The sequence below is a fragment of the Onthophagus taurus genome, chromosome 3 (assembly GCF_036711975.1).
Source record: "Onthophagus taurus isolate NC chromosome 3, IU_Otau_3.0, whole genome shotgun sequence".
NCBI lineage: Eukaryota > Metazoa > Arthropoda > Insecta > Coleoptera > Scarabaeidae > Onthophagus > Onthophagus taurus.
In genome coordinates, this window is record NC_091968.1 from 17,662,902 (window position 1) to 17,690,817 (window position 27,916).

At 32.8% G+C, this 27,916-nt stretch overlaps 2 protein-coding genes and 1 long non-coding RNA gene across 7 annotated transcripts in view; 1 reads left to right on the top strand and 2 right to left on the bottom strand.

The window, feature by feature from the left end:
* Window positions 1–14,142, top strand: part of LOC111419593 (pantothenate kinase 3 fbl) — a 31,259-nt gene extending 17,117 nt beyond the window's left edge. For all 3 annotated transcript variants that reach the window (XM_071195041.1, XM_071195042.1, XM_071195043.1), the window contains exon 8: window positions 12,007–14,142. In XM_071195041.1, coding sequence (XP_071051142.1) covers window positions 12,007–12,183 — 177 coding nt within the window. In that variant the 3' untranslated portion in view covers window positions 12,184–14,142. The remainder of the gene's footprint in view (window positions 1–12,006) is intronic.
* On the bottom strand, window positions 12,008–14,610 carry LOC111419729 (uncharacterized). Of its 2 annotated transcripts, XR_011640000.1 has the most exons (5): window positions 14,354–14,609; window positions 14,028–14,298; window positions 13,533–13,942; window positions 13,347–13,472; window positions 12,008–12,179 (listed from the first exon to the last, which is right to left on the bottom strand). It is a non-coding gene; the product is annotated as an uncharacterized lncRNA (long non-coding RNA). The 2 variants fall into 2 exon arrangements; XR_011639999.1 differs by having other exon boundaries at window positions 13,347–13,942; window positions 14,354–14,610.
* Window positions 14,611–25,562: 10,952 nt separating this feature from the next.
* Window positions 25,563–27,916, bottom strand: part of LOC111417290 (eukaryotic release factor 1) — a 36,204-nt gene continuing 33,850 nt past the window's right edge. For both annotated transcript variants that reach the window (XR_002706674.2, XM_023049516.2), the window contains one exon: window positions 25,563–26,660. Coding sequence is in view for 1 of the 2 variants with exons in the window: in XM_023049516.2 (XP_022905284.1) it covers window positions 26,575–26,660 (86 nt within the window). In the remaining variant the exon portion in view is untranslated. The remainder of the gene's footprint in view (window positions 26,661–27,916) is intronic.

Consider the following 27,916-nt stretch of genomic DNA (forward strand, 5'->3'; position numbering starts at 1 on the left):
TCCCGACGCTTGAAAGAGACGCTAGTAATCTCCCTCTACATGACCCAATACTTAGAATTCCCTAAATAAAAACTTCATTTTTCGATTTTTGTCCAGCAATTTGGGATTTGGGACCACTGTGCGCTGGCAGGTGATAGTAGAGATAAAAACAAGAAAAAAATCCTAATACACATAGGTCCAATACTCATTGGTTTTCGAGATATGGAATTTTTAAATTTTCATTGTCAGCTTTAAATTTGAATGCGATATCGCGTTACCATTAACGCGATAAAACAACAGCCGCAGAAACTGCATGTCAATAAACATTTTGTGACTTATTCTTATTTAAGCTAGCTTATTTTCGCAATGGTTCAATTTACATTTGCGGAATACGCCGATATGCGTTTATGTTATGGCGAAGCTCGTCGAAATTCGCGTGAAGCTAGACGAATTTACCAGCAGAGATATCCTACGAGGCATATTCCATCTCATCCAACCTTTCAAGAAGTCGACCGTAGGATCAGAGAAACAGGATGCTTTAAGCCGCCAAAATCAGACACTGGCAAACCCCGTACAGTCCGCCCGCCAAACACCGAAGATAATATTTTGCAAACTGTAGATAATAATCACCACGTGAGTACCAGGCGAATAAGTAGAGCTATCGGCGTAAATCCTGTATCTGTTTGGCAGACCCTTAAAGAACAATTACTTCATCCATATCACTTACAGAAGATTCATCATCTACGGTTAGAGTATGTTTGGTCTGATGAAAATCCGCACGCAACTCATGTTAGAAACCATTGTGGGTGATTTTTTAATTGGACCATTTCGTTTACCGAATCGGTTAAATGGTCAAATCTACTTGAACTTTCTGCGTGACAATTTAAACGAGTTACTGGAAGATGTGCCATTAGACGTTATTAGAAACATGTATTTTATGCATGATGGAGCCCCAGCCCACTATTCGCTAAACGTAATAAACTATTTAAACGAACGATTCGAAAACAGATGGATTGGTCGTGGAGGACCTGTCGCGTGGCCACCAAGATCTCCTGATCTAACGCCAATGGATTTTTTTGTTTGAAGACATTTAAAAGGTATTCTTTATGCCACGGAAGTTTATACAGAAGATGAACTTTGGCAGAGAATAGTAGTCGGTTGCCAGCAACTAAGAAATCAAACTGCTTTCAATCGAGTGCGTAATTCTCTTCGACAACGAGTGCAACTTCGTTTACAAGAGGAAGGACGACAGTTTGAAAATCTTCCGCGATAACGAGTGTGCTAAATGCGTTGCGTGTTGTAATTTTTTTTTGTAAAAGCCATATCTCTGAAAATAAATGAGTATTGGACCTATGTGTATTAGGATTTTTTTCTGCATATCGGCGTATTCCGCAAATGTAAATTGAACCATTGCGAAAATAAGCTAGCTTAAATAAGAATAAGTCACAAAATGTTTATTGACATGCAGTTTCTGCGGCTGTTGTTTTATCGCGTTAATGGTAACGCGATATCGCATTCAAATTTAAAGCTGACAATGAAAATTTAAAAATTCCATATCTCGAAAACCAATGAGTATTGGACCTATGTGCATTAGGATTTTTTTCTTGTTTTTATCTCTACTATACCTGCCAGCGTGTGTAAAGTTTGTTTATTAATACCCTATATAAATATATACGCTGATGACACGTCTTTCATGCTAACATCGAAAGATAAATGCGAGCTTGAAAAGAACACTGGAATTATTAAAACCTAGGGACGGGAGCAGGAACCAATAAAATTCCTAGGGATTTCCGTGATGTCAAATCTGAATTGGAACTCTCATGTTGAGTATCTTCAAAGATTTCTAGCTGTTGCGATTTTTACTATCAGGCGTATTAGAACAATAGCTGGATATGAGACAGCTAGGGCTACGTACGTTGCGAACTTTCATAGTAAGGCATCATATGAGTTCCCCCAAATTAAGATTTTGGGGGAACTTATCGGTGGCGAAAGATATTTTCCTGCAACAAAAGATAGCAGTAAGGGCTTTAACGGGTGAAAAAAGTACCACAACCAAGCCACTTTTTCTACAACATAAGATACTTACCTCAATATTTATCCAAATCTTCACGTCAAATCCTTCTGATATAAAAGAAATAAAAATTATCCCATATTATTAACCTTTGAAGTAGCGTTGATCCTTAATTAAAAAGTAACCCGCGCCACACTTGCCAACGTTTCGGTCGATTTTTGGCCGAAACAGAAACTCGAGGAGGATTTAAATGCTCTAAATGTTTATAGCATTTAGATACAAAATATGAAACGCGTACTCATCCACGCAGTATACGTGGAACACTGAAGATATAAGCGATTTTATTACTTACCTTTACCAGAGACTTTAAAGAGCGAGTTTTTTGTTCATTCTACTCTATTTTATATCATTTCTCTTTATTACACTTTGTTGACTTTCACACAAAAAATTTGTAAGAAAGTACAATAAATTGACAAGGTATAATAGTTTGGCTATCCAAAGACATTCCAAGTTTGTGGAAGATATGAACCAAAAGAATTTGGGCAGAGTACTACCATAATAGTTTCACAGATGAAAAAACACAACATCAAAACGGATGACGGAGACAGTTGGTCTCGTCATCAAGCTGAATTTACAGGTTTTAAAGTAATTAAAGCCCGTTTGTCAAAACTTATCTATTATCTTAATCTATAATAATGGATTTATCCTAATTTTGAAGGTTATGGATTAAGTGTTTTGTATTGTTTTTGTAAATACGTCTTTTTGAAACATAATTAACACGTTGGCTGCCACCATACAACCAATTAAGTAATTCCCTAGGGGCCACTGTAAAAAAATTGTACACATTTTTTGATAAACGACATCTTTTTTACATGTAGATGGTATATATGAGGGTAAAAAGCAAAAAAATGTGAGTTCACCGGTGATCCTCATGGCACGCAGTAACAACTGTTTTACTTTAGTGCCATGAGGATCACCAGGATTACTTAAGTGCAATGAGATCTTGACTTTATTATCTTTGCATTTTCAATAAACTTTTGTAAGACATGGAAGACACATATACTTGTCACAAACATGACATCTTGTGGAAACTAATTTTCCTTGTTTTTGTGCCACTGAACGTCCTTCTTTTGCAGCTTCTGCGTAACAATTAATTTCTTTTTTTTTTTCGCCGATTGTTATTATCCTTTTCTTCACTTTTTTCAATACCTAGCATCTCAAGCATAAGCATCTCCCTGAATGAGGCAATATAAATTTTCCTTTTGTGAAAATAATTGTAAATGAAAAGCGCATTGACTACAGCAATATTCAATAGAACCTCAAAAGCTACTTTGTGAAACCATCTGATGGTTTTTCTCAAGGGCGTAAAATCACTTTTTGAAAGGTCAATGAAAGTTTTTTATAATTATTATCATTAATTGTATTAGTGTCAGATACGTAATAATACTGTGTACACCAAAATATATATACTATACAGTTATATGTACCGTTAATCACATAAACAGTTACATATTAAGATTTTACTTATTACTAAATTTACGATCAAAATTAAAATTTTTGTCAAAGCTGCACACTTTGAAAATGCAAAATTTATCATTGCACAAAACTTTAAAAATGTTAGTCAAGTCTGTGCGAAAAATCTGTGTAATGTTGTCCTTAAATCAAATTGAGCAAATTGCGCAATTTTGTAAACTTGCCAACATTGGAAAAGAACAAACAATTAAAGTTTCGGCAATCTTTTGCAATGTTTGATTTTTTTGTGGGATGGGCCAACGTTGGCCAAATATCAGCAGAATTAATGTAAAAAATTGTTATGTAAGAAATCGGTAGATTTAAATATCGTCCATTTAAGATAACTCTTTTTGTTTTTTAGATATACATTTTTGATCACAATCGTAATTTCTGACAACTTTCATGTTTACCACAATTAAAGCAAGTGAAAAGTCGATTTATTGGAATATCACCATGAAACTTATCTCAATTATCAATTAAAGCATCTTCCTTTCAGTGATAATGTCCGTTTTGAGATAACTCTTTTTGTTTTTGAGGTATAAATTTTTGATCACAATCGTAATTTCTGATAACTTTCATGTTTTCTTAGATTAACTTTATTAATTCATAAAAAATCTATTTGTTGCAATATCCTCACGAAACTTTTTTTTTGACATTTGGTCTGAAAGGTCTATCCCTTGCTTGCCCTTGTTGTATTCTAAAACAGCAACTGGCTTACAAACTTCCTCTCCCAACCTGTTTTTTCGCCCAGTTGTCATCTTTTCCAAAGTACGTTTTGTGCTTAGGAAGTAAACATCGCGTTTGTCCTTCCACTTTCCAACAACAATTTTCAAAACTTTTTTTTTAGTTTTTTTGTCATGATATCCTTTGGTAAGTACTTCCTGTTCTTCCTTAGGGTACCTAATAAATGGGTATCTCTCTGTAAAAGTGAAATTACCAATGGAACTGATGTATAAAAGTTATCCACTACTATAACCCTTCCTTCAGATAAATATGGCTCTGCAAGTTCCATAACTACTCTTTCAGCAAGTTCAGCAGACTGCAGTCCAGTAACTGTTTGTCCAGAATACAGTGACATGCTCAATCTATAACCAATTGGATTGCACAACTTGAACATTTTCACTCCATAGTTGTGACTTTTGTTGGGAATGTACTGTTTGAATAATAATCGGCCACGAAAATGAATCATTGTTTCATCAACAGCTATCATTTCTCCAGGCACATATTCGACATTGAATCGTTCCTTCATCATGTCAATTAGATTTCTAACCTTGTATAACCTATCACTTTTGTCAGCCGTCGAATTATCAGCAAAATAAACCAATCTCAGCAATAGTTGAAATCTATTTCTGCTCATAACTTTTGGAATGATACAATTTTTGTATAAAAATCAGCTATTATAGGATACTTTACAAATCCCATATAAAGAAGGACAGCAAAAAACTTCCACATTTCATCTTCATTGGTATCCATCCATTTATTGATTCTGGCCGAGTGAAATAATAGTTGCAGCATTTTTATTTGTTTCGCAACAATAACACTCAAAACTTCTGCGTCAAAAAACTTCCGGTATATCTGCATGGCAGTTACACTTTCTTGATTTTGTGTATCAATGTCATCAATTCCCACGATTGTTTATGCACTGTCTAACTCTGTGAGGCATGCTCTGAATGAGATGATATGTTCAATGAAATTCTAGGTTTGCTGTAAAACTTGCAATTCTTTATGTATTGATATGATGTTTTTATCACCGACTTTTTACTTGCTTCCAGTTTTATTAAGATTTCAGATTAGTGACTCATCTCTTTCTAGGTGTTGCAATTTTTTTAATATCTTCAGTTCTATAGCAGTAATCTTTGATTTTAACCTTTCTGAAAGCACTAATGATTTGCTTACATAGGTTAAAGTATCCTAAAACTTCTACGCATCAAATAATTTAAATGTGGGAAGTATCCTATGGTTTATATTTATCTGCTTCCAGATTTCCATTATGATACAATATCATTATTTGTTAAAATTAATTCTCATGCCGTGTTCCTTAAAATGCTTACTTCAAGTTCCTATCGCTCTTTCCAGCTCTGCTTTGTTACTTAATACCACCGGTTAGTCATCAGCGTATAATAGATCTTTCTGGTCTCTTCCACATAGTTCTGAGATTTGAACCATAAGTAAGATGAACAATATCAAGTTCAGTATTCACAAAACGCTTTGTGCTACTCAAACCCACTCTCAATTCAGGTCATCCATATATGTTGGCTTTTACCATAAATTATATTCAGTGACAAACACTAGAGTATTCCTAAATATTATTCCAAATCGCGCATAGATTGAAAACTTTGATTCCGTATTTATGAGCTCATCACAATATAAATTTGTATTATATTATGTTTATTTTGGTGGGTGATGTACTTCATGGTGGCAATGACAGTGTGAGCTTCTTAGAAATGCTTGATTCAGTGGGCTTGATTCAAATAATTGATTCGCCAACAAGAATTACAAATACCACTGAAAAATTATTAGATGTGATCTGCACATCTGATTTATGGATGATAAGGGCGAAGGGTGTTGCACGTGGCATATCAGATCATGAGCTGGTGTTTTGTGAGATTGCGCCTGTTTTGCCATCACGTTATCCTCAGTATAGAACATTGAGGTCGTTTAAATATTTTGATCGTAAGGAGTTTTTGAATGATTTGTATAGGCTCCCCCTTTACTCTATATTTGATATGGTAAGCGTTGATGATAAAATTAACTAGCTTACTAACAGTTTAGTATCTGTAATAGATTTCAATCTTCCTTCAAAACGTTACAGGTTTACAAAATCACCCGTTCCTTGGTTAACGGACACTATTAGATTAATGTAGCGCTTCCGTGATGATGCATATAAAAAGTATAAATTAAAAAAATCAGTGCATGCGTGGGAGTATTATAAATCATGTAGAAATACGGTTAATGCAGCCATTGATAGTAAACGTAAGGCATTTTTGGAGTCTTGGAATGCGTTGAGGTCGGTAGGTATGGGCGGTATTGCGAGCAATTCAATACCAGGGCATCTTCCACGACCTGATGATTTAAATTTTTATTATGTCAATTCTGTTTCATCTTTATTACCTTTCGATGATGATTTGTACAGATATTATAGTAGTAATCAAATTAATAGTAACACTTTTACATTTCAAAGGATAAGTAACTCTGACATATACGAAATTATAAATTCTATAAAAACAAGTGCAGCAGGAATAGATACATTGAATATAAATCTAATTAAACTTTGTTGTCCTTACATTACAGATTATATCACACATATAATAAATTGTTTGGCGGAGGGTATATTTCAATAGTGTGGAAGATAGCACTGGTAAAGCCGTTGCCTAAAGTTAGTCGGCCCTTAGTGTTTGCTGATCTCAGACCTATAAGTGTACTTCCTTAGATAAAAATAAAATCTTACCAGATGTACAGTCTGGATTTCGCTCGGGATACAGTTGTGCAACTGCTTTGTTGACGATATTGTGAGGGAGTTGGATAGGGGCAGAGCTACTGTATTGTGTCTGTTAGATTTTTCGAAGGCATTCGATACGATTGATCATGCTGTTGCGATCTGTGTTACAGTTTATTGGGCTGGATGATATTGCAGTCACTTTGCTATATAATTATGTAACGCATCGGCAACAGCACGTTATTATAGATGAGGTATTATCGTGTCCTATGGATTTAAGGTCCGGTGTGCCACAGGGTTCTGTCCTGGGTCCGCTTCTATACACTGTCTACACTAGTAGATTTTATTCTCACTTAAAATATTGCAGAATACATTTTTATGCAGACGACACTCACAATCAGTTGTACCACAGTTTCTTGCCAACAGAGTGTGCGTTAGCTAATCAACACATTAATGATTACTTACGGAATGTTGTTGAGATCTCTCGCAGGCATGGCCTTAAAATTAACTCGATGAAAACTTAACTGGTTTTATTCTCACCGCAGAAATATCGTGATTCAATTAAGTCTAGCCTTGATGTTTGTGTTGGTGACGTGATGGTACCCTTTGCAGCGTCGGCAAAGACTTTGGGCCTGATTATTGACGAAAAGCTGAGATTTATTGATCATATAAATAAATGTACTCAGAGAGCTTACGCTAATTTGCGGTCAATATATAGCAACAGAAAGTTTTTAAACAAAAAAATTAAAACTATGCTTTGTAATGCGTTAGTTCTTTCCCATTTCAACTTCTGTGATGTCGTGTATTCTCCCTTTATTACAGCGCTTACAGTTTGTTTTTACAGAATTTGTTTTTTAGAGGAAATGAGATTATCGAGCTTAAAAAGAAGGTAAAAATTCTGGAAACCCAGAACAACCAACTTCAAAAAAAAATGAAGAAGTTGAAAATATTACAAAACTAAAATACCAGTCTGCCTTATTAAAAGTTTTTAGTCCAGGGCAGATCAGGAAGCTTCTACATCCTGATAATAATATGAGAATTCGCTGGTCATCGCAAGACATTACGTCTGCTATTTCTTTACGAAGTGTCAGTCCTAAAGCATACAGATATTTAAGAGCCAACAATTACCTTTTACCAGCTATGTCAACACTGAGAAGCTGGGTTAGCGGTTTTGATGTTAGCCACGGAATATTGAAAAGTGTAGTCAGGAAAAAAATCAATAGATTTTAAAAAACTAGATCGACTTTGTGTTATATCCTTTGATGAAGTCTATATTTCAAACAAGATAGATAAAAAACTTAAACAATGTATTGGGCCACACAAAGCTTGTCAAACAGTAATGGTACGTGGATTAATTTCACATTTTAAGCAGCCCATATATTATCAGTTCGATCAGCCGATGACTAAGGACTTTAGAAGAAATTATTTCAGCACTCTATAGTGCAAATTTTATTGTCGAAGCAATTTCAAGTGATATGGGTTCAGGAAACGTATCTTTGTGGTCTAAATTAAATGTTGGACATAACAAAACTAGCTTTTTTGTTCACCCATGTGATGTGTTTAATAAAACTTGTTAGAAATCATGTTATCAATCAAGGATTTATTATTGATTCTTACTTGATAAATGCTGACTACTTTCAAAACCTTATAAATATATCTGCATCTGAACTAACATTTGCCCATAAGTTGACTCAACAGCATATTAATGTTAAAGGATCTATGCGACAAAAGGTACGGCTAGGTATACAAGTTTTCTCAAACTCAGTAGCAAAAAGCATAGAATATTGCGGAAAAAATGGATTAATGCCCAAAAATAGTTCTTGGAAAAAGGCAGTAGAAATAGTCCAATTATTCAATGATTGGTTTGATTTATTTAATTCTCGGTCTAAATTCACAAAAATTGTCCAAATCGAAATGCTTTTGGCACAGATATTGAGACGCAAAAGGAATTACTGAAACAAATGTCAGAATTTGTTAAAAAAGTTGCACTCATAACGAAATGATTCCGTTCCAAAAAGGCATATTACTTTCTAATAAACCGCTAACGAAAATGTTCGATTATTTAAATGAGAAATACAAAGTTGAGTGTATACAGGGTGTTCCGGTGACTCGAGGCATAAAATTAACCTCATATACAGGAGCAAAAATGATGACAATTCGTGAAAAAAAATTATTATAAAAGTCTTCAAATGGTCAAGATATGGGCCATCAAAGTTCAGAAGTTTTAACAGATTTTTCTAAATATTTTCAATACCATTTATGGTAGAGCGTTGAAATTTGGTACAGGGTAAACAAATATCAAGCAAAATCATTGAACCAATTTTGACTTTGATCGGGCGGCGGCTACCATGCTATACAGGCTGTCCCTAAAATTTGTTTGCTCAGAACTTTTTTGTTCGCTCGTAACCCTACATTTCTTTTTGTACTTTTTAATAGAAAATTTATTTTAGAGACTTTTATCACACTTTGAAAATTTTGATAACATTGACCGTTTTCGAGTTATACGCGAAAATATTAAGATTCGATTTCAATGGTAACACTAAAAAATAAAAATCTTCGAAAAAGTCAAGGTTGGCCATGGCAATTAAAGAAACAAATTGAGCTGTCAACTTGCTTATGTCGTTTAAACACAAATGATAGTTTTTTGTTAGGTAAGTTTTTATTAATTTTAAGTGTTCAAAATGCAGAGTTACACATTTAGTGAACAAACTGACATGATTTTGACATTAGGGGAATGTCATGGAAACGCCGTAGCAGCCGTTAAGCGTTATCGGGAGAAATTTCCGAATCGCAGAGCGCCCAATCGAAAAACATTTTTAAGGATTGAAACCCGTTTAAGGGAAAATGGGACGTTTAAGCCGTTTTACCCACTGCGACTGCAATATTGCCAAATAATGCAGCACAAAATCCAAATTGATGATCAGTTTTAAGAAAAAGTGCTTTTTACAGATGAATCCACTTTTTCTAAAGATAGAATCTTCTATTTGAGAAATTTACATAGTTGGGCGGACGAAAATCCAAGATTTAAGAAAACTTGGAAATCACAATGGAGATTAACGTTTGGGCTGGCATTGTGGGCGATGTAATTATTGGACCCGTTTTCTTGCCATCAAAGCTGGCAAGGATGGACATACATACACGCGACATTTAGAGGAATTAGATGTTTTTTAGATGACGGTCTTTTAAACACAAGGCAAGCAATGTGGTATATGCATAATGGTGCTCCTGCGCATAGCACACAAGCTGTCCAAGAATTTCTGAGGGAACGTTTTCAGGGACGGTGGATTGGACTAGGAGTAGGTGCACCGATAAGTTGGCCCCCCGATCGCCGGATCTTACACCTGTAGATTTTTATTTATGGGGACGCGTTAAATTGCTAATTTACTGCGTTTAAATCAGTTGATCGAAAACGAGTTGATCAACTGAGGTTGCGAATTGTTGATTCATTTGATCAACTTCGAACTGAGATCGATGTTCTCCGCAGAGTGCGCTTTAATTTAAGACGGCGATATCAGGCGTGCATTGATGCCGGCGGGAGTGTTTTTGAACATCTGCTTTAGTATTTTTTTGTTCTTTTTTATTTATTACTATTTGTTTATAATTTTATTGTTCTTGTTAAGATTTTTGTTAGAATTTTTGTTATTTTCTTGTTTGTTGTAACCGTGAAAATTAAATTTATTGTTTTGGAAATTACATTTTTTTATTCAACTAAAATAAATTAACACTGGATTTAACTAAGTCTGCACTTAGAAATGTATGCAAATAATGGTTATTAGCTCAGTTCGTTTTTGAATTGTCATCTTGCGGAATATGTTTCCTTTTTTTGTTTGTTACGATTGAAATCAAAGCTTAACATTTTCGCGTATAACTCGAAAATGGTAAATGTTATAAAAATTTTCAAAGAGTGATAATAGTTTCTAAAATAAATTTTCTATTAAAAAGTACAAAAGGAAATGTAGGGTTACGAGCGAACAAAAAAATTCTGAGCAAACAAATTTTAGGTACATACTGTATAGCATGGTTGTCGCCGCCCGATCAAAGTCAAAATTGGTTCAATGATTTTGCTTGATATTTGTTTACCCTGTACCAAATTTCAACGCTCTACCATAAATAGTATTGAAAATATTTAGAAAAATGTGTTAAAATTTCTGAACTTTGATGGCCCATATCTTAGCCATTTGAAGACTTTTATAATAATTTGTTTTCACGAATCGTCATCATTTTTGCTCCTGTATATGAGGTTAATTTTATGCCCCGAGTCACCGGAACACCCTGTATTAACAGCTCGATTAAACCAAGATGTACTATGTCGCCAACATATAAGTCATAAGTTGCGGGAGGTAAATTAGTTAAATATGAAGCAGCTACGAGCTCTGCATTCGGCGTGTTTATATTTTACAATACTAAAAACTGAAAAGCCACCGTATCTATATAGAAAAATAGTATTTCGATCAGACATATACACTATAAAAGTCCGTTTTAAAGATACACTAACTCCTCCTCTACACTCGCTTGAATTTTTTAAAAATTCGTTTACTTATCAGATTACAACAGTTATTAACAGTCTCCCGATAGATATCAGAAGTTGTAATACGATAAGGTCATTCAAAAATAAATTATTTGTTCATGTATTTAGTGCATAATTTGATTTACGATAATATAGCAGCCGTCGCCGTGACATCGCTGAGTTTAAACATTAGAGGGTGTGCAAGGTTCTCACTACAGATGGCAGTATTATTTGCTATTTCTTTTTTTTTTTGAATTATTGTTTTATATTATTATGTTTTGGTTGTATTATTATTATTATTATTTTTTGGTATTATTTTCGTTATTATATTACGTATCTGTTTTTTTAAGGTTAAGTTGAAAATAAGTATTTTACTGAACTTCGCTTTTTCGTTCACCTTTTTATATGCATAAAATATAATTTGTATAACGTATATAGGTGTAAGTGAACGAATAAAGTCATTTATTATTATTATTATATGATAACTTTAAAATTATTATTTTGCTCACATACTCAATATTAACTCAATAATATATTAATTATTCTCTTTTTTCCTTTTAGGTGTTATTCATAGGAAACTTCTTACGCGTAAATCCGATTTCAATGAAGCTATTAGCTTTCGCAATGGATTACTGGTCAAAGGGAACGATGAAGGCGCTCTTCCTCGAACACGAAGGTTACTTCGGAGCGGTGGGATGTCTCCTGCGGCAACCGAGCGAATCGACGGCGGAAAGCTGAAACGTTTACCCACGAAATAAAAAAATAAAAGGAAACCGATAAGAGAGATCAAAATAATAACTTTATTAATCGCATTGCTCTCATTCCAAGTGCACTATAGTGTCAAGTTAAACATGTTAGTACGGGGACAGTGGCGGTGTGAAAAAAAAGACACTAAAAAATATTTAGTGGTTAAAAAAATTTAGCATTTTGTCCGATTTCTTTTTTATATTTCTTTTTCGTTTTATTTTTTTTATAGAAACGTAGGAGCTTTAGGTGGATTATCGTGTCTATATCGAGATTAGCTTTTTTAATGCGGTTGTAGGTTGTAAGTCATTTTTTTTTATTTGTTGAAGTAATGAAGTAAGTTTAAATGGGGGTGCAGTAACTTGTAATAAAGCTTTATTAATTTTTCTTTTATTTTTATTAAATACGATTTAACTTAATTCTTTTTTGTTATAATAGTACCTGATTATTTCTTGATTTCTTATTTTCACCAATATATAAAAACATGATAAACAAATAACGCAACAGGAACAACATATTTTGTATTTCTTTTTTAAATAAATCAAACAATCATAAATACTTGATCTAAAAAGGATGTTGTAGTTAATATCTTTAAGATAACTGTTTGTGAGGGTCTGATTTTGTTTAGTAATTATTTGATTTTTAATACAATAATTATTTTTAATGAATAAGTTCGAGTTGATGTATTTAACGTATTAAGCTATATTTTATTATTATTTTTAAAACGACAAATGGGAATAGTTTTTAATGTCTGTCTATTAGTCTGTTTGTATATAAGCATCTATACACACTAAAAAAAAAGTATTTTTTCTTGTTAAATGTATGTTGTTTTATTTCTTTATGTTTTCCTATATATTTTATTACCAGAACTGCGAAGCAATTAAACAGCTTGAAATGTACAGTGTGTTAATTAATTATCGTACCTGACGTCATCATTGCAAGTATGCAACCAATATCACAGTATTGGTTTATCTTGATGAGTTTGATTGAGTTTATTGTTAAGTAAGCGATAAAAGAATGTTAACAGCTATCGTACACGGATGTTAGGTAATGTGTGAGATCCACAAGTTGATTCTAAAGTATTAAACAGTTTTCTTTGCCCTTTTTTGAAAAAAGCAACTCCTTGCTTTTCCTTAAATAGATTCTATGTACTATACCACGCTTTCATTTTCCGTAAAGTTTCGGCAACCGCACGAAGGCGCAGACATCGTCTATTATCAAATTTAGGCAATAAAATGACCATATACGGTTTCGGTTATTAAATTACCATCTTCAGAAGACACCTACATATTAAAAGGTTTACACGTTAAAATAGAAAATTCCTTATTTAGTTTGTAACTTACGTCAAATTACTACTTTAAAAGTTAAAACAATTACCATACATCTTTATACGAACACAACACAATGACTTAACATCTTATTTCTTAAAATAAAATAACACAAGTAGTATTTCGAGAATATATAAACTTGTTTTTCAAGTCGAATATAGAAAAGGAAGGGAAAAAAAGTTTTTCTTTTAAAGATTTTTAAAAGGATCTTTTAAATTACTATATAATGTGATTTATTTGTTCGTTTAATGCTATTTTGCCAGGATTCTGTTTTTTAAATTTAGTTATCTCGTACATTTCTAATAAATAGCCTTTATTCCTCTTAATAGGATAAAAAAGAATAAGTCCACGATGATTATTTATTATTTTTTTCTAATTTCGGTACAACAATGTTTCGCTTTTTCTAAAAGCGTCTTCAGGTACGACTAGAATAATATGGAACATAATTATTACTAGTTGACGGGTTTTTTTGTTGGTGATATAAAATTAAAAATTATAAAAAGTTCTTACCGTCAAAAACTAAGAATGATGAACACGTGAAAAAATGATCATGTGGAAAAATTTCTCTTACAAAAAACTACGACGGACCGATGATTAAAAATATAATTTTGGATTAAAGAAAAAAGTGAAATTTTTGAAAACGGCGTGGGTTTACCATGTCAGGTTAAAAACTCCAACCTCGGGTGATAGGTTAATAAAATTTTGAAATGCTGAAGGCAGGCGTAAAAGAAAATGTGAAAGCTGAAGGCGTGTTATAAAAAGGGAATTTATCGTTAAAAATCTAAAAGAAAAGGGTATTAATATTATTGAAAGCGTATTATAACGTTAAGTGTTACCGAAAAACTTGAGTCGTGTGCACATATCGACTGGTTACAACGGACTGAGGTCAGTTAAAAGAGGAAGTAAGTAATATGACAACTTAAGAAAATGAAAGATTGGTATCAGGATGTGACAAACCAAATGCAAGAGCGGTGAGTTTGAAATTATATGAAAGGTGTAAAATATCTATTATAATTGTTAAAATCAGTAATTTCATTCAAAATATGTTCAGGGTTTTTAATGTGGTATGATTTTATATAGTATTCCTCAAATAGGTCCATTTTGCTGGATTTATTAAGATGTTTTAGAAGTTTAATTTTTGATATATCAGTTTTATGTTTATGTTCTTTTAAATGTTTATAAAAAGTAGAATTTTCTTTATTTAAGTGTTCCTTGAATCTAGTACTGATATTCCTTCCAGTTTGTCCTATATAAAAGGAATCGCAATCGTTACAATTAAGTTTGTAAATCCCACTTTTAAGTTTATCATCTAATATGTGTTTATTATTAGTTAATAATTGGCCCAATTTAGCATTAGCACGGTATACCGGTGTGACATTAAACTTATTGAAAATATCGGAAAATTGTTTTTGGATTAAAGGGTGGAAAGGTATAGAGACAAAAACGCCGGGGTTGGAAAAGTGGGGATATATGAGATTATTAATTGTAGCTTGATGAATGCGGAAAAATAAATTTTGAAGCTCCTGAAGGGAGTAGCCATTATCGAAGCCTAGCTTGATGATAGTATTAATTTCCTTGTTAAAACTAGCACGTGAAAGAGGGTAATTTAAAATTCTATCAAAAAAGAAACGAAAAGATGCGTGTTTATGTTGAAATGATGTAAATGAATTTTTTGGGATTAAGGTATTGGTAGTAGTAGGTTTTCTATATATGTCAAATAGGATTCTGTTCTCGGAGGTGCACTTTGTTATAGTAAGATCAAGGAAGCAAATAGATGAACATTTTTCTACTTCGTAAGTAAATTGAAGATTATTAATATTGTTAAAAATGTTATTAAGAGCTATAATGTGGGATCTTTTACCGTTGTATATCAGAAGGATATCATCAACGTATCTTTTATAAAAGATAATATTTTTAGTAAAAAATTCATATTTCTCCGAGAACAGAATCCCTTCGAAGTGGTTAACAAAAATATCAGCAATTATCCCTGAAATGGGTGAACCCATGGGGAGGCCATCCTTCATCTGGTAAAATTTGTTGTCAAAAATGAAAAAATTCTGATTGCATACTAATTCCAACAAGGAAATGAAGTTATATATGTCTTGGTATTGAACACTGTCATATTTGCATATGTTATTACAAAGGTGGGCTTCGATTATTTTTAATGAATCTTTTATAGGAATATTAGAATATAAGTTTTTAATATCGAAAGAGATGAGGATGGAGTTATTATTGATTTGGATATCTTGAAGAGAATCAATTAATTGTTTTGAGTTTTTAACACTATATTTTATATCATTATTAAAATTGTTGTATAGGAATTTTTGAAACTGTTTGGCAATCTTCTCTGAAGGAGTATTAACATTACTAATAATAGGTCGAATGCTATGGTCTTCTTTGTGAAGTTTAATTAAACATTTGAGAACAGGTGGGAGGGGATTCATTTGAATGAGTGAGTAAGTATTAAAGTTAAATTTAACAAGAGTATCTTTGCTAGAATTAATAAGTTTTTTGAGAAGGTTATTGTAAGATTGAGTTGGGTTCTTGTTAATTAATGTAATATTATTTTGTTGAAAGAAAGAGAATGTTTTTTGAAGATAAGAATTTTTATTAAGGATAACTAGACCAGCGTTTTTGTCTCCAAGTGTCACCACAAGATCATTATCAATGATCTTCTGTTTTATGTTAGCGATTTCCCTGCGGTCACAGCCCGTGTGAGTGTTGTTGTCTTTAATGATGTTTTTAATATTGTTAAGCATAAATTTGTGAATTTCAGGTTTGAATTGGAGCTGTGACTCCAGGGAGATCGCGAGTTCAATTTTATCAAGTTTTTGTGGGAAGGAAAATTTGTGGCCATAATTAAAGATTTTATATTCGGTTTTAGAAAAAATTGAGTCTGAAAGATTGGTCAAAGGAGATGTTATTTAAGTCATTTAATGGTACCTTAAAAGAGGAGCACTCTACATCTATTTTTTTGATATGAAAAAATGAATTGTTATAGTGGTTAAAGTTATTAGCATTTTCATTTGGCTTTCACTTATTCCTCTTGTGTAAAATTTCTGTATTGTTCTCTATATCGAAATCGTGATTATTAAAATTTGTGTCTTCCGAATGCCGAATTTTCTTTTGTTAGATGTTCTTTGATTCTAGTTTTGAAATTACGTCCGGTCTCTCCGATATACAGGGTGTTTTAAAACAACGTTTAAATATTTATAGGGGTAGTACTACAGTCGAAAAGTGTTAATCAACATGGGTCCGAAAATCACCCGTTTTTGAAATACAGAATGTTCAAATTTTTTGAGACTCTACGTTATTTCTTTTAAACTATAACTATTACAGATTTGATACTTGGCAAATCGATACAGTATAAAACTGTCTCTTTTTGAGAATAGTATGATGTTTCCATTGCTTCCGGTTAGACCGGAAGTGAAAATAAATACCACTATTTTTCAGAAAATTCAAAAATTTTATTTAAAATTAGTTAGATAGCTTAATTCTAAACAACATTAATGCGAAAAAAAAATTGTACTCTTTAAGGTTTCCGAAACAGAAAACATTTTTAACCCTTTATTGCATGATGAGTCATATATGATACATACCCAAAAAACTACTTTTATAAGTCTTAGAATTGAATAAATCAAAAACCGCATGCTGTATCATATTTGGGACCGGTGACAAGCATACACAGCAAAAATCCCCTACTATCTATCAAAAAATCGCATCGTTGCAAAGTGTCCAACCTGTTGCATGTTTGAGTTGTGCTATTGTAAGAGGTTATGTACTTTCACGACCAATTTTTTTAAAGTAAATTGCAATTGTAGTGTCTGTAATAAATATAGGTGTATAGTGCATTCATTTCTCTTTCATCTGAAGGTAAGTTTATATCATTACGTTCATTTTCCTAGAAGCTCTATCGAATAATTACTATGAGTCATATATGGGACACTATGCATTTAAGTTTTTGGTGGTTTTAGATGGATGTAAAGCTATTTTATGGAAATAACAGATATGTTCGAGACATACCAGTTGATAATGATAGTGACGATTCCGATCTTTCGGAAGAAGAAGACGATGAGCGCGTTCTAGTTCCCGAAAGTGACAATGACGATGAACCTCAAGATATTGATCAAGGTGAGGATATAATAATACCTGAAACAGATACAGACTTTGACAGTAGCGAGGAAAACATTCCTCTAAATAAACTGGCAGAAAAACTAAATCCAGGCATCTGGAGGACAGGAAACCTTACAAAAAATCCGGATGAGATAAAGTTTTCAGGGGCTCACAATATGCCACAGGAAGTTATTGATTTAGAAACTCCGTATCAGTTTTTTAAGTTTCTATTTACAAAAGAAATGATATCTAAAATTACTGCCCAAACAAATTTATATTCCGCTCAGAAACGTATAGATCGACCGGCAAATATTTCAGAAAATGAAATGGAACAGTTTATTGGTATCTGTTTGTATATGTCAGTTATTCATTTGCCCCAAGTAAAACATTACTGGTGTACATATATAGGCCATCCTGCGGTCTCTTCTGTAATGACCTGTAACAGATGGGAAGAAATCAAACGTTTCATTCATTTTAACAACAATGAAAATTTTATACCTCGGGGTTCAGAAGGGCATGATAAGTTGTTCAAGATATACAGTGTGTCCCCGGATAGGTGAAACGACTCTTATAAAATGTAAATTTTTTTCGATATTAATTGTCATCTTTTGGGGTTCAGCCCTGCTTAGTTAAAGACTAATTTTAAACATATTTTCAAGTTTTAAAAGTTTAAGTGAGTGTTGATACTGAAGCGAAAACTTCTTGTGTGTCAGGTAAAGTACCTTTTCTGTTTACAGTATGGTAAAATGTTACTAAGAAATTTTATTCAGAATAAAAAGTTATGGCCATATGCAAATTTTCGGAATCATCGGCCTACTTTATAAGATTAGATACTTTACTAAGATTTTTTGTTTTGAGATTCAAATTGTTCGGGAGAAATAAACAAACCGTTGTTAAAATGTTCACAAAAAATTAATTGTGTGTTCGCCCACAAAACAAAACAGTTAATCAAAATTAACAGTTAATCAGTTTCATCATAATTTTTTTTTTAGAGTGAATACTTCCTGCTGTAAGAAATCTTTTGATTAAACGCCAACAAGTACTTCTTTTAATCCCAGTATTTGAAAATTTTCCACTAAATAATGCAATAGCCATATTTATCGGTTTTTCCCCGGTTTCATAACGTTGAATCACGTAAACTTTTTCCTCTAATGTTAACATTGTATTTAAAAAACACTTTAAGTTTACTAAATTACAGTTTGGCAGATTAACATTGACAGGAAAGCAATTTTGTTTTTCCATGGCAGTCTTTTTAGAAATAAAATGGTTGATATGGATTTTTATCAAAGTAGGCCGATCATTTCGAAAATTTGCATATGGCCATAGTTTTTCATTCTGAACAAAACTTCTTAGTAACACTTTCACGTACTGTAAACAGAAAAGGTACTTTACCTGCTACAAAAAAAGTTTTTCTTTCACTGTCAAGGCTCACTTGTTTTTTAAAAGTTGAAAATATGTTCAAAATTAGTCTTTCATCAAGCAGGGCTAAACCCCAAAAAATTACAATTAATATCGAAAAAATTTTACCTTTTATAAGAGTCGTTTCACCTATCCGGGGACACACTGTATACAACACAGATTGAGTTTGATTCCAATGGAAGAAAATGTTGCAGTAGACGAGCAAATTATTCCTACTAAAAGCAGATCAATCATCAAACAATACAATCCAAAGAAACCTCACAAATGGGGTTACAAGGTACTTGTCCTAAGTGGAATCTCTGGTTACCCTACAGGTGCTCCTGATCTTGGAACAAGCAGTAATGTTGTGGTAAAGCTTGCCGAAACAATACCAAAGCATGTAAACCATAAAATTTTCTTCGATAATTGGTTTACTAGCATTCCCTTGATGATATATCTAACCAAAAATGGTATACTTCCTCTTGGTACAGTACGCTTGAATAGAGTACCAGGTTGTCAGATGTTATCAAAAAAAGAATTTAAGAAACGCGGAAGAGGAGCTTTTCAAGAAAAAACTGCTATCAAGGATAATATCAAAATAAATATTGTTTCTTGGTTTGACAACAAAGTTGTGTCAACTCTATCGACTTACGAAGTCTCACAACCAACAGGAACTAAGAAACGATTTTTCAGGAGTGAAAAATGCCACAAGATAATAGACTGTCCACAAAGTATATTGAAATATAATGAATATATGGGAGGTGTGGACGTGTTAGATTCTATGCTTGGCCTCTATCACATTAAAATAAGGTCCAAGAAGTGGTACCTACGACTATTTTTCCACATGATAGATTTGTGTGCTGTAAATAGTTGGCTATTATGGAGAAGGCAAAATGATATTTATATGCCTCTTGCAGATTTCAAAATAGCCATCGCTGATGCTCTATGCAAATCAGGGAAGATGAAAAAAAGAGGAAGGCCCAAAACCAACCTTGAAGACGCCTTTGCACGGAAAAAGAGACGAGGAGCAGCTACTGATATTCCTCAAATGGAAGTTCGGAGGGACGGACTGGACCATCTACCTGAATGGAGAGTAAATGAGAGAAATCGTTGTAAATTACCTGATTGCAAGTCCCAATCTTATATACAGGGTGTTCCGGTGACTCGGGGAATAAAATTAACCTCATATACTAGAGCAAAAATGATGACGATTCGTGAAAAAAAATTATTATAAAAGTCTTCAAATGGTCAAGATATAGGCCATCAAAGTTCAGAAGTTTTAACACATTTTTCTAAATATTTTCAATACTATTTATGGTAGAGCGTTGAAATTTGGTACAGGGTAAACAAATATCAAGCAAAATCATTGAACCAATTTTGACTTTGATCGGGCGGCGGCAACCATGCTATACAGGCTGTCCCTAAAATTTGTTTGCTCAGAACTTTTTTGTTCGCTCGTAATCCTATATTTATTTTTGTACTTTTTAATAGAAAATTTATTTTAGAAACTATTATCACTCTTTGAAAATTTTGATAACATTTACCGTTTTCGAGTTATACGTGAAAATATTAAGCTTCGATTTCAATGGTAACACTAAAAAACAAAAATCTTAGAAAAAGTCAAGGTTGGCTATGGCAATTAAAAAAACAAATTGAGCTGTTAACTTGCTTATGTCGTTTAAACACAAATGATAGTTTTTTTTTAATTAAGTTTTTATTAATTTTAAGTGTTCAAAATGGAGAGTTACACATTTAGTGAATAAACTGACATGATTTTGACATTAGGGGAATGTCAAGCAGCCACTAACCGTTATCGGGAGAAATTTCCGAATCGCAGAGCGCCCAATCGAAAAACATTTTTAAGGACTGAAACCCGTTTAAGGGAAAATGTGACGTTTAAGCCGAAATTTAGTAAGTAACAGTAACGTAAGATCAGTCCGAACACCCGAACTAGAAGTAGATATTCTAGACTACGTAGAAGAAAATACTACAGCTAGTACTTTGGATATGGCGAGGTACTTTTTAACTTCAAAAACAACTGTCTGGAGTGTTCTTCACTAGCAACAACTTTATCCATTTCATTGTTACAAAGTTCAGGAAGTTCGACTGGCTGATTACCCACTGCGACTGCAATATTGCCAAATAATGCAGCACAAAATCCAAATTGATGATCAGTTTTAAGAAAAAGTGCTTTTTACAGATGAATCGACTTTTTCTAAAGATGGAATCTTCAATTTGAGAAATTTACATAGTTGGGCGGACGAAAATCCAAGATTTAAGAAAACTTGGAAATCACATGGAGATTTTCTCTTAACGTTTGGGCTGGCATTATAGGCGATGTAATTATTGGACCCGTTTTCTTGCCATCAAGGCTGGATGGACATACATACAGGCGACATTTAGAAGAATTAGATGATTTTTTAGATGACGGTCCTTTAAACACAAGGCAAGCAAAATGGTATATGCATAATGGTGCTCCTGTGCATAGCACACAAGCTGTCCAAGAATTTCTGAGGGAACGTTTTCCGGGACGGTAGATTGGACTAGGAGTAGGTGCACCGATAAGTGGGCACCCGATCGCCGGATCTTACACCTGTAGATTTTTATTTATGGGGACGCGTTAAATCGCTAATTTACTGCGTTTAAATCAGTTGATCGAAAACGAGTTGATCAACTGAGGTTGCGAATTGTTGATTCATTTGATCAACTTCAAACTGAAATCGATGTTCTCCGCAGAGTGCGTTTTAATTTAAGACGGCGATATCAGGGGTGCATCTGCTTTAGTATTTTTTTGTTCTTTTTTATTTATTACTATTTGTTTATAATTTTATTGTTATTGTTAATATTTTTGTTAGAATTTTTGTTATGTTCTTGTTTGTTGTAACCGGAAATTAAATTTATTGTTTTGGAAATTACATTCCTTTATTCAACTAAAATAAATTAACACTGGATTTAACTAAGTCTGCACTTAGAAATGTATGCAAATAATGGTTATTAGCTCAGTTCGTTTTTGAATTGTTATCGCCAACTCAGATCTTACGGAATATGTTTCCTTTTTTTGTTTGTTACGATTGAAATCAAAGCTTAACATTTTCGCGTATAACTCGAAAACAGTAAATGTTATCAAAATTTTCAAAGAGTGATAATAGTTTCTAAAATAAATTTTCTATTAAAAAGTACAAAAATAAATGTAGGGTTACGAGCGAACAAAAAAGTTCTGAGCAAACAAATTTTAGGGACAGTCTGTATAGCATGGTTGCCGCCGCCCGATCAAAGTCAAAATTGGTTCAATGATTTTGCTTGATATTTGTTTACCCTGTACCAAATTTCAACGCTCTGCCATAAATGGTATTGAAAATATTTAGAAAAATGTGTTAAAACTTCTGAACTTTGATGGCCTATATCTTGACCATTTAAAGACTTTTATAATAATTTTTTTTCACGAATCGTCATCATTTTTGCTCTAGTATATGAGGTTAATTTTATTCCCCGAGTCACCGGAACACCCTGTATATTGTACCAAATGTCAAGTAGCGCTATGTTTAAATAAAGAAAGAAATTGTTTTGTTCGCTTCCATACAGAGTGACAATATTTTATATTATGGTCGCAAGTTATATTTAATCGGAGCCTACGATATTCCAGGCCGTACTGTGATGGTGGGGGTTCGGGGTATAAACTACGATGACAAAGACGGACTATAGCAGTGTAGCCGTTTTAAGAAGACGTTCATCGTTCTACGTGGATAGAAAAAATATTTGTTTTTATGTGGCATTAAATTTTCTTACTTTCCTACTATTTTCTCCAAAATTATTATTATTTATGATTTTTGTATAATTATTTAAAAATATATTGCACAGAACCGATGTAACTTTATTTTCTAGTCTAAGCTTAACTCTGAGAAAATATTAACTAAAAACACAATCTTCTTTATAAAAAGAGGAAAATCTGATGAAAAACAAAAATGAAAAATTAAATAAGACGCAGAAAACCTACAGAAAAATCCCTGAAAATATCTAACGTTTAAAACTGTGAGGACGCTCCGACCACCTCTCAGCTCGACAGTTAAAACACGACCAACACGACTGAGCGGTACCCCGAGATGAAGAATCGTACCCTGAGATTCGAGTCTCCCCACCATTACAGTATGGCCTGGAATATCGTAGGCTCCGATTTAATGCATGCTGTGTCATATTTGCTACGTACCAGTTTTTTTGTAATATGTTTGCTTAAAATTTGAATAAATTTTTTTAAATATTTTTCCATCAATTTGTGTATGTTTTTATACTTTGTCAATTTTTTTCTACTAAAAATAAAAAATCATGCAGTAAAGGGTTAAAAATAAATTATTAGAAAAATTGAATTGACACAACGTAATACTAATACTAATCAAAACGAAGCTGTTTACTGAATCATCAAAATGTCGACCTGCAACATCAATACAGTTTTTCATTCTACGTTCAAAGGCGGGCTTCCTTTGAACGTAGAATGAAAAACTGTATTCTTTCAAAAAGAACTCTTTCAAGTAGCCCGTAGTTTTCACGAATTGTCTGGCAACCCTGTTAGCCGGCGATTGGGAAATGTTTCAGCATAGAAACGATGTGCTCTCAAACTATTTCCACTGACACGGCCGTACATAAACGCCATATCGCTCATTTCAGCATTTGAATACAAGACCACTGCAAACGATTTCACTTCAGGTTTCGCAAAATCAAATTACTGGAGTTTGGTTATTTCGTAATTTGAACGAAACGTCAAATTAATGTATGTTAGCAGATTGTACGTAAGGCAAAGCCTACTCCTTGTAATGGCCAAATTTTGGTAACTAATGGCATAACGTTTTGTAATGAAATAACTTATACTAACTGGAAGCAATGGAAACATCATACTACTATGAAAAAGAGACAGTTTCATACTCTATCGATTTGCCAATTATCAAATCTGTAGTAGTTACAGTTTAAAAGAAAAAACCTAGAGTCCCAAAAAATTTGAACATCCTGTATCGCGAAAACGGTTGATTTTCGGACCCATGTTGATTAACACATTTCGACTTGTTTTCTACTGTAGCACTACCCCTATAAATATTTAAACGTTGTTTTAAAACACCTGTATGTGGCTTGACAACTATTACATTTTATTTGGTATACGCCACTTTCTTGTAAGATATCTAATTTATCTTTGCTATTAACAAGAGTATTTTGAATAGTGTGTGTAGTTTTAAATGTTAAATTTGTTATATTTTTTAAAAAGTTTTTTCAATTTGTGTGATATTGTACCTGGGTAAGTTATTATTTTGAATAGTTAAGTAGTGATAATGGATGAAAACAATTAAATATTATCAAATTGAGATACCGTTCTTCTGTTAGTTCTCGCATGATGATGGCGAATAGCATTTCTAACTTTGAGGATGCTGACCGTTGTGGTGTATTCGATGTAGTGGTTTTTGTGATTCACCAATGATATTCAAATCAAAGAAATTGTATAAGTAGAAGCAGCATTGCACAGAAATTGTATAACTAAAAGCAGCATTACCTATCTCCGTCCGTATACGAGATTGAAGCCAGGGGCGGCGCTACCATTTTTTTTTATTGAGCAGGTTTTTCAAAATTTGATGTGCAATCTATGCGCTTACTGATTGAAATGTTTATTAAGGAATGTAAACTTTGAGTTCTTTTGTAATTAATTTATAACTGTAACAGTATAAATTGTGAACGGTTTATTCCTTACCTTTGAGTTTATGTGGAGTTTCCAAGTGAGGCGGTGATCAAGGAGAACTACAAGGTATTTAATGGCTTCATCTTTTGCTTTCCACTGCATTTCTTGATCGTTTATAGTAATCTAATGAGCATTTCGATAAGGTCTTAGCGAAAAAATCTTGGTCTGGCATTGAGCGGAATGGCCCATTTTGTCCACTGACTTTTGAAGTGTCTCAATAGCATCAATAAGGATGTCGTTTTGTCATATTATTAACATATCATCCGCAAACATGGCCATTTCGAAGTTTAAGTCGGTCGGGATATCATGCATAAAGATGTTGAACAGAGCAGGGGATAAACTACTACAATGAGCATTGTTCACTATATGGTAAACAAGACAGAACTTGCGCCTGCGTATTTTTATTAATTTATTAATATTGGTTCACTGGCTTTTGCAGTACTCTGTATACTTTTAACTCTGTTGTATCTTTAACTGTTTTATGCCACTTTGCAACATTATCTCTACCAATATAAAAAAAAACATCATCTTTGACTTCATGATCATTTTCTAATTCTTGTTTACTATCACTAACACATCTTCGTCTGATTTTGAATAGTTGGTAACCAGATTATCGATATTTTTTTGAATTTCTATCATTAATTTCAGCCAACCTGTTCTGTTTTACAAGCCATAACTACAATAATCTATATGTAAACAATAAAGATATAAAAATAAAAGATAACCAACATACCACCCGCGGATTGTGCTTAATGTTACCGATGATTATTTTAATTAAATGGAATTGGTTGTACACAAAAAAAAAACTTGTTCTGTTTAAATTAAATTTGTAATATGTATATTTTATAAAATTGTATATCATTTTATACAAAAAGGGGAAACAAGTCAATTAATCGCTATAGTAATAAATACACACAGTATTTATTTAAATTCTTTTTATACAAAAAAAATATATAAGAAGAGTGAAAACCAAGTGATATTTTTGAAATTGTATACTATTTATTTCCCTGGAACAAAACTTGGTGAGCTTTCTTTATTTAATTAAAAATTTAATACTTAATTAAGAAAATATCTGGAATTTTTTGACATAGACGAAATATTATTTATTTCTTTAAATATTTAAATATTAAAAAATGAGAAACATGAAAGATTTTTCTTTTTTTGCAGTTTTTTTTTGTTTAAATTTTTTCAGTTTCGTTTTTTAGCGTCTCAGGTCACTACTGTAATTTTTATTTGAGATTAAGTTTCAATAAAAAAAATTTTAGAACATTATTGTTTCAAATAACCAAGAAACTCAATTTTGTGTAAATTATTTCTTTTTTTTGCATCGCAACTTTTACATTTTTTACATCAACTAATCACTTTTTTCTCTTCTAGTGTGAGCAAAAATACAAGATTAAAAAAAAATAAACGAAAGGAAAAGGGAACACTGCACTTTTGGAGTCCGGCACCTCGCGGTTTTTTCATTTTCATTATTATTTTTTTTTAATTTAAATTTAAAATTTAAGTAGTCCTTTGCCCTTCCCCGTCCGCACATCATGTTACTCTTTTTTAATTAAATTCTTTCTATCTTTGTATATTAACAAAAATACTCCAATTTTTCTTTTCCTTTTTTTAATCGTTTCTTTTAAATTTTTGAGTTGTTTTTTTTTTTTTATTAATTTAAGTAAGGTTTGTAAATTTGCTTTTAATAGAGAACTTTAATGTCGGAACTGCGTGGGCACGTATTTTATTTTATTTTTTTTTCTATGTATCTTAGTTAATAGTTTTTCTCGCCTTTTTTCCTGTTTTTATTTTTTTAATTATTTTATTTTTATTGTTGTTGAACGCTTCTTAATAATCGTCTAAGTCAAAATCGTCGCCATTGTCCAGTTCATCTAATTGCATACTTTGGAAATCCACTTTGTATCTTAATAATCCTGCAAAAATTTAAGCAGTTATAAAATATTAACATTCTAACATTGAAAAAGTAAAAACTACAACTTGGCAAATTTATCTTGGTCAAATACGCCGTAGCAAATAGTGGGATCATTTCTCTGGTAATATAATCTTGATCATTGAGCCTCAACCACAAGCAACCTCGACTTAATTATTGGCAAGAGGCAATACAATATTATACCAATTATACTGCCTCAGTCACAGAATCAATATAAAGATAGCAGACAGGCAAGGTTATTTACAGCAAAACTTTACAGTCTACTCCATTGAAGAGATATTAACCAGAGCATGTGTTATATTACACAAAGTTGAAAATATAGTAGCCAAGATTGCTTGCGACTGAGGCATTAAAATCTTTACATAAATGAAATGGTAGCAATCGAGACGTTACAGTCTACTTCATTAAAGAGATGTTAACTACGATGCGTTTCAAGTCACAACGTCAAACAGATATTGGCGTAAGTCGCTTGCGGCCGACACATTACTATATAACTTGTGGTCGAGGTGTCATATATGATGGTAGCAGCACATAGTATTAGGCTAGACGCAAATTGAGACACGGTTTCTTATGGCTCTCGACCACTAGCAACGCGGTTTTAGTTTAGTCTTAAAATGAACGAGGGATGAAGAAAACTGGAGTTGTTATTAAGTTCTGAATCTGATTCAGACTGGACTGCTGAAGGTTGACGAAAAAGAAAACTGAAATCCCGAACTTAAAATGACTCTCGAGTTTCTTCAGCAATTACTTCCTTTTGAACCGAAACCAGTTTGCCAAAGTACATCGAATGATTCAACAATTTATTGATGCATATGGATGTAATACTCAAAAGCCGATAAGGACCGAAGAAAAACTTGAAGTATTACAAATTACTTATCGCACTCAAACTCTTGGGTTCAGTAGAGGTCATTGGAAGAACTCCTCCTATATCTGAAGTGTATGGAGGATGGAAAGTAGTGTTAGTTGTACTTGAGTCATAAAAAGAAGAGCACGTAGAAGGTGACCGACTGGAAGAGCGCATAATTTCTGCTTCTGCTCCAGACACTGCCTGAAAAACTTGCGATCTGACCCTAAGCTGGTAAATAATAATAATCTCTTTATTTCCTCGCTTACAAAGAACAGAAGAAAAAGTCCAGTTACAAGTTAATCTCGAAGAACTCGCTTAAATGATAGAAACAATGCTGCAATAACTTTAACTTACATTTAAATAATCTTAAATTTAGAGATTTCAACGGTCTC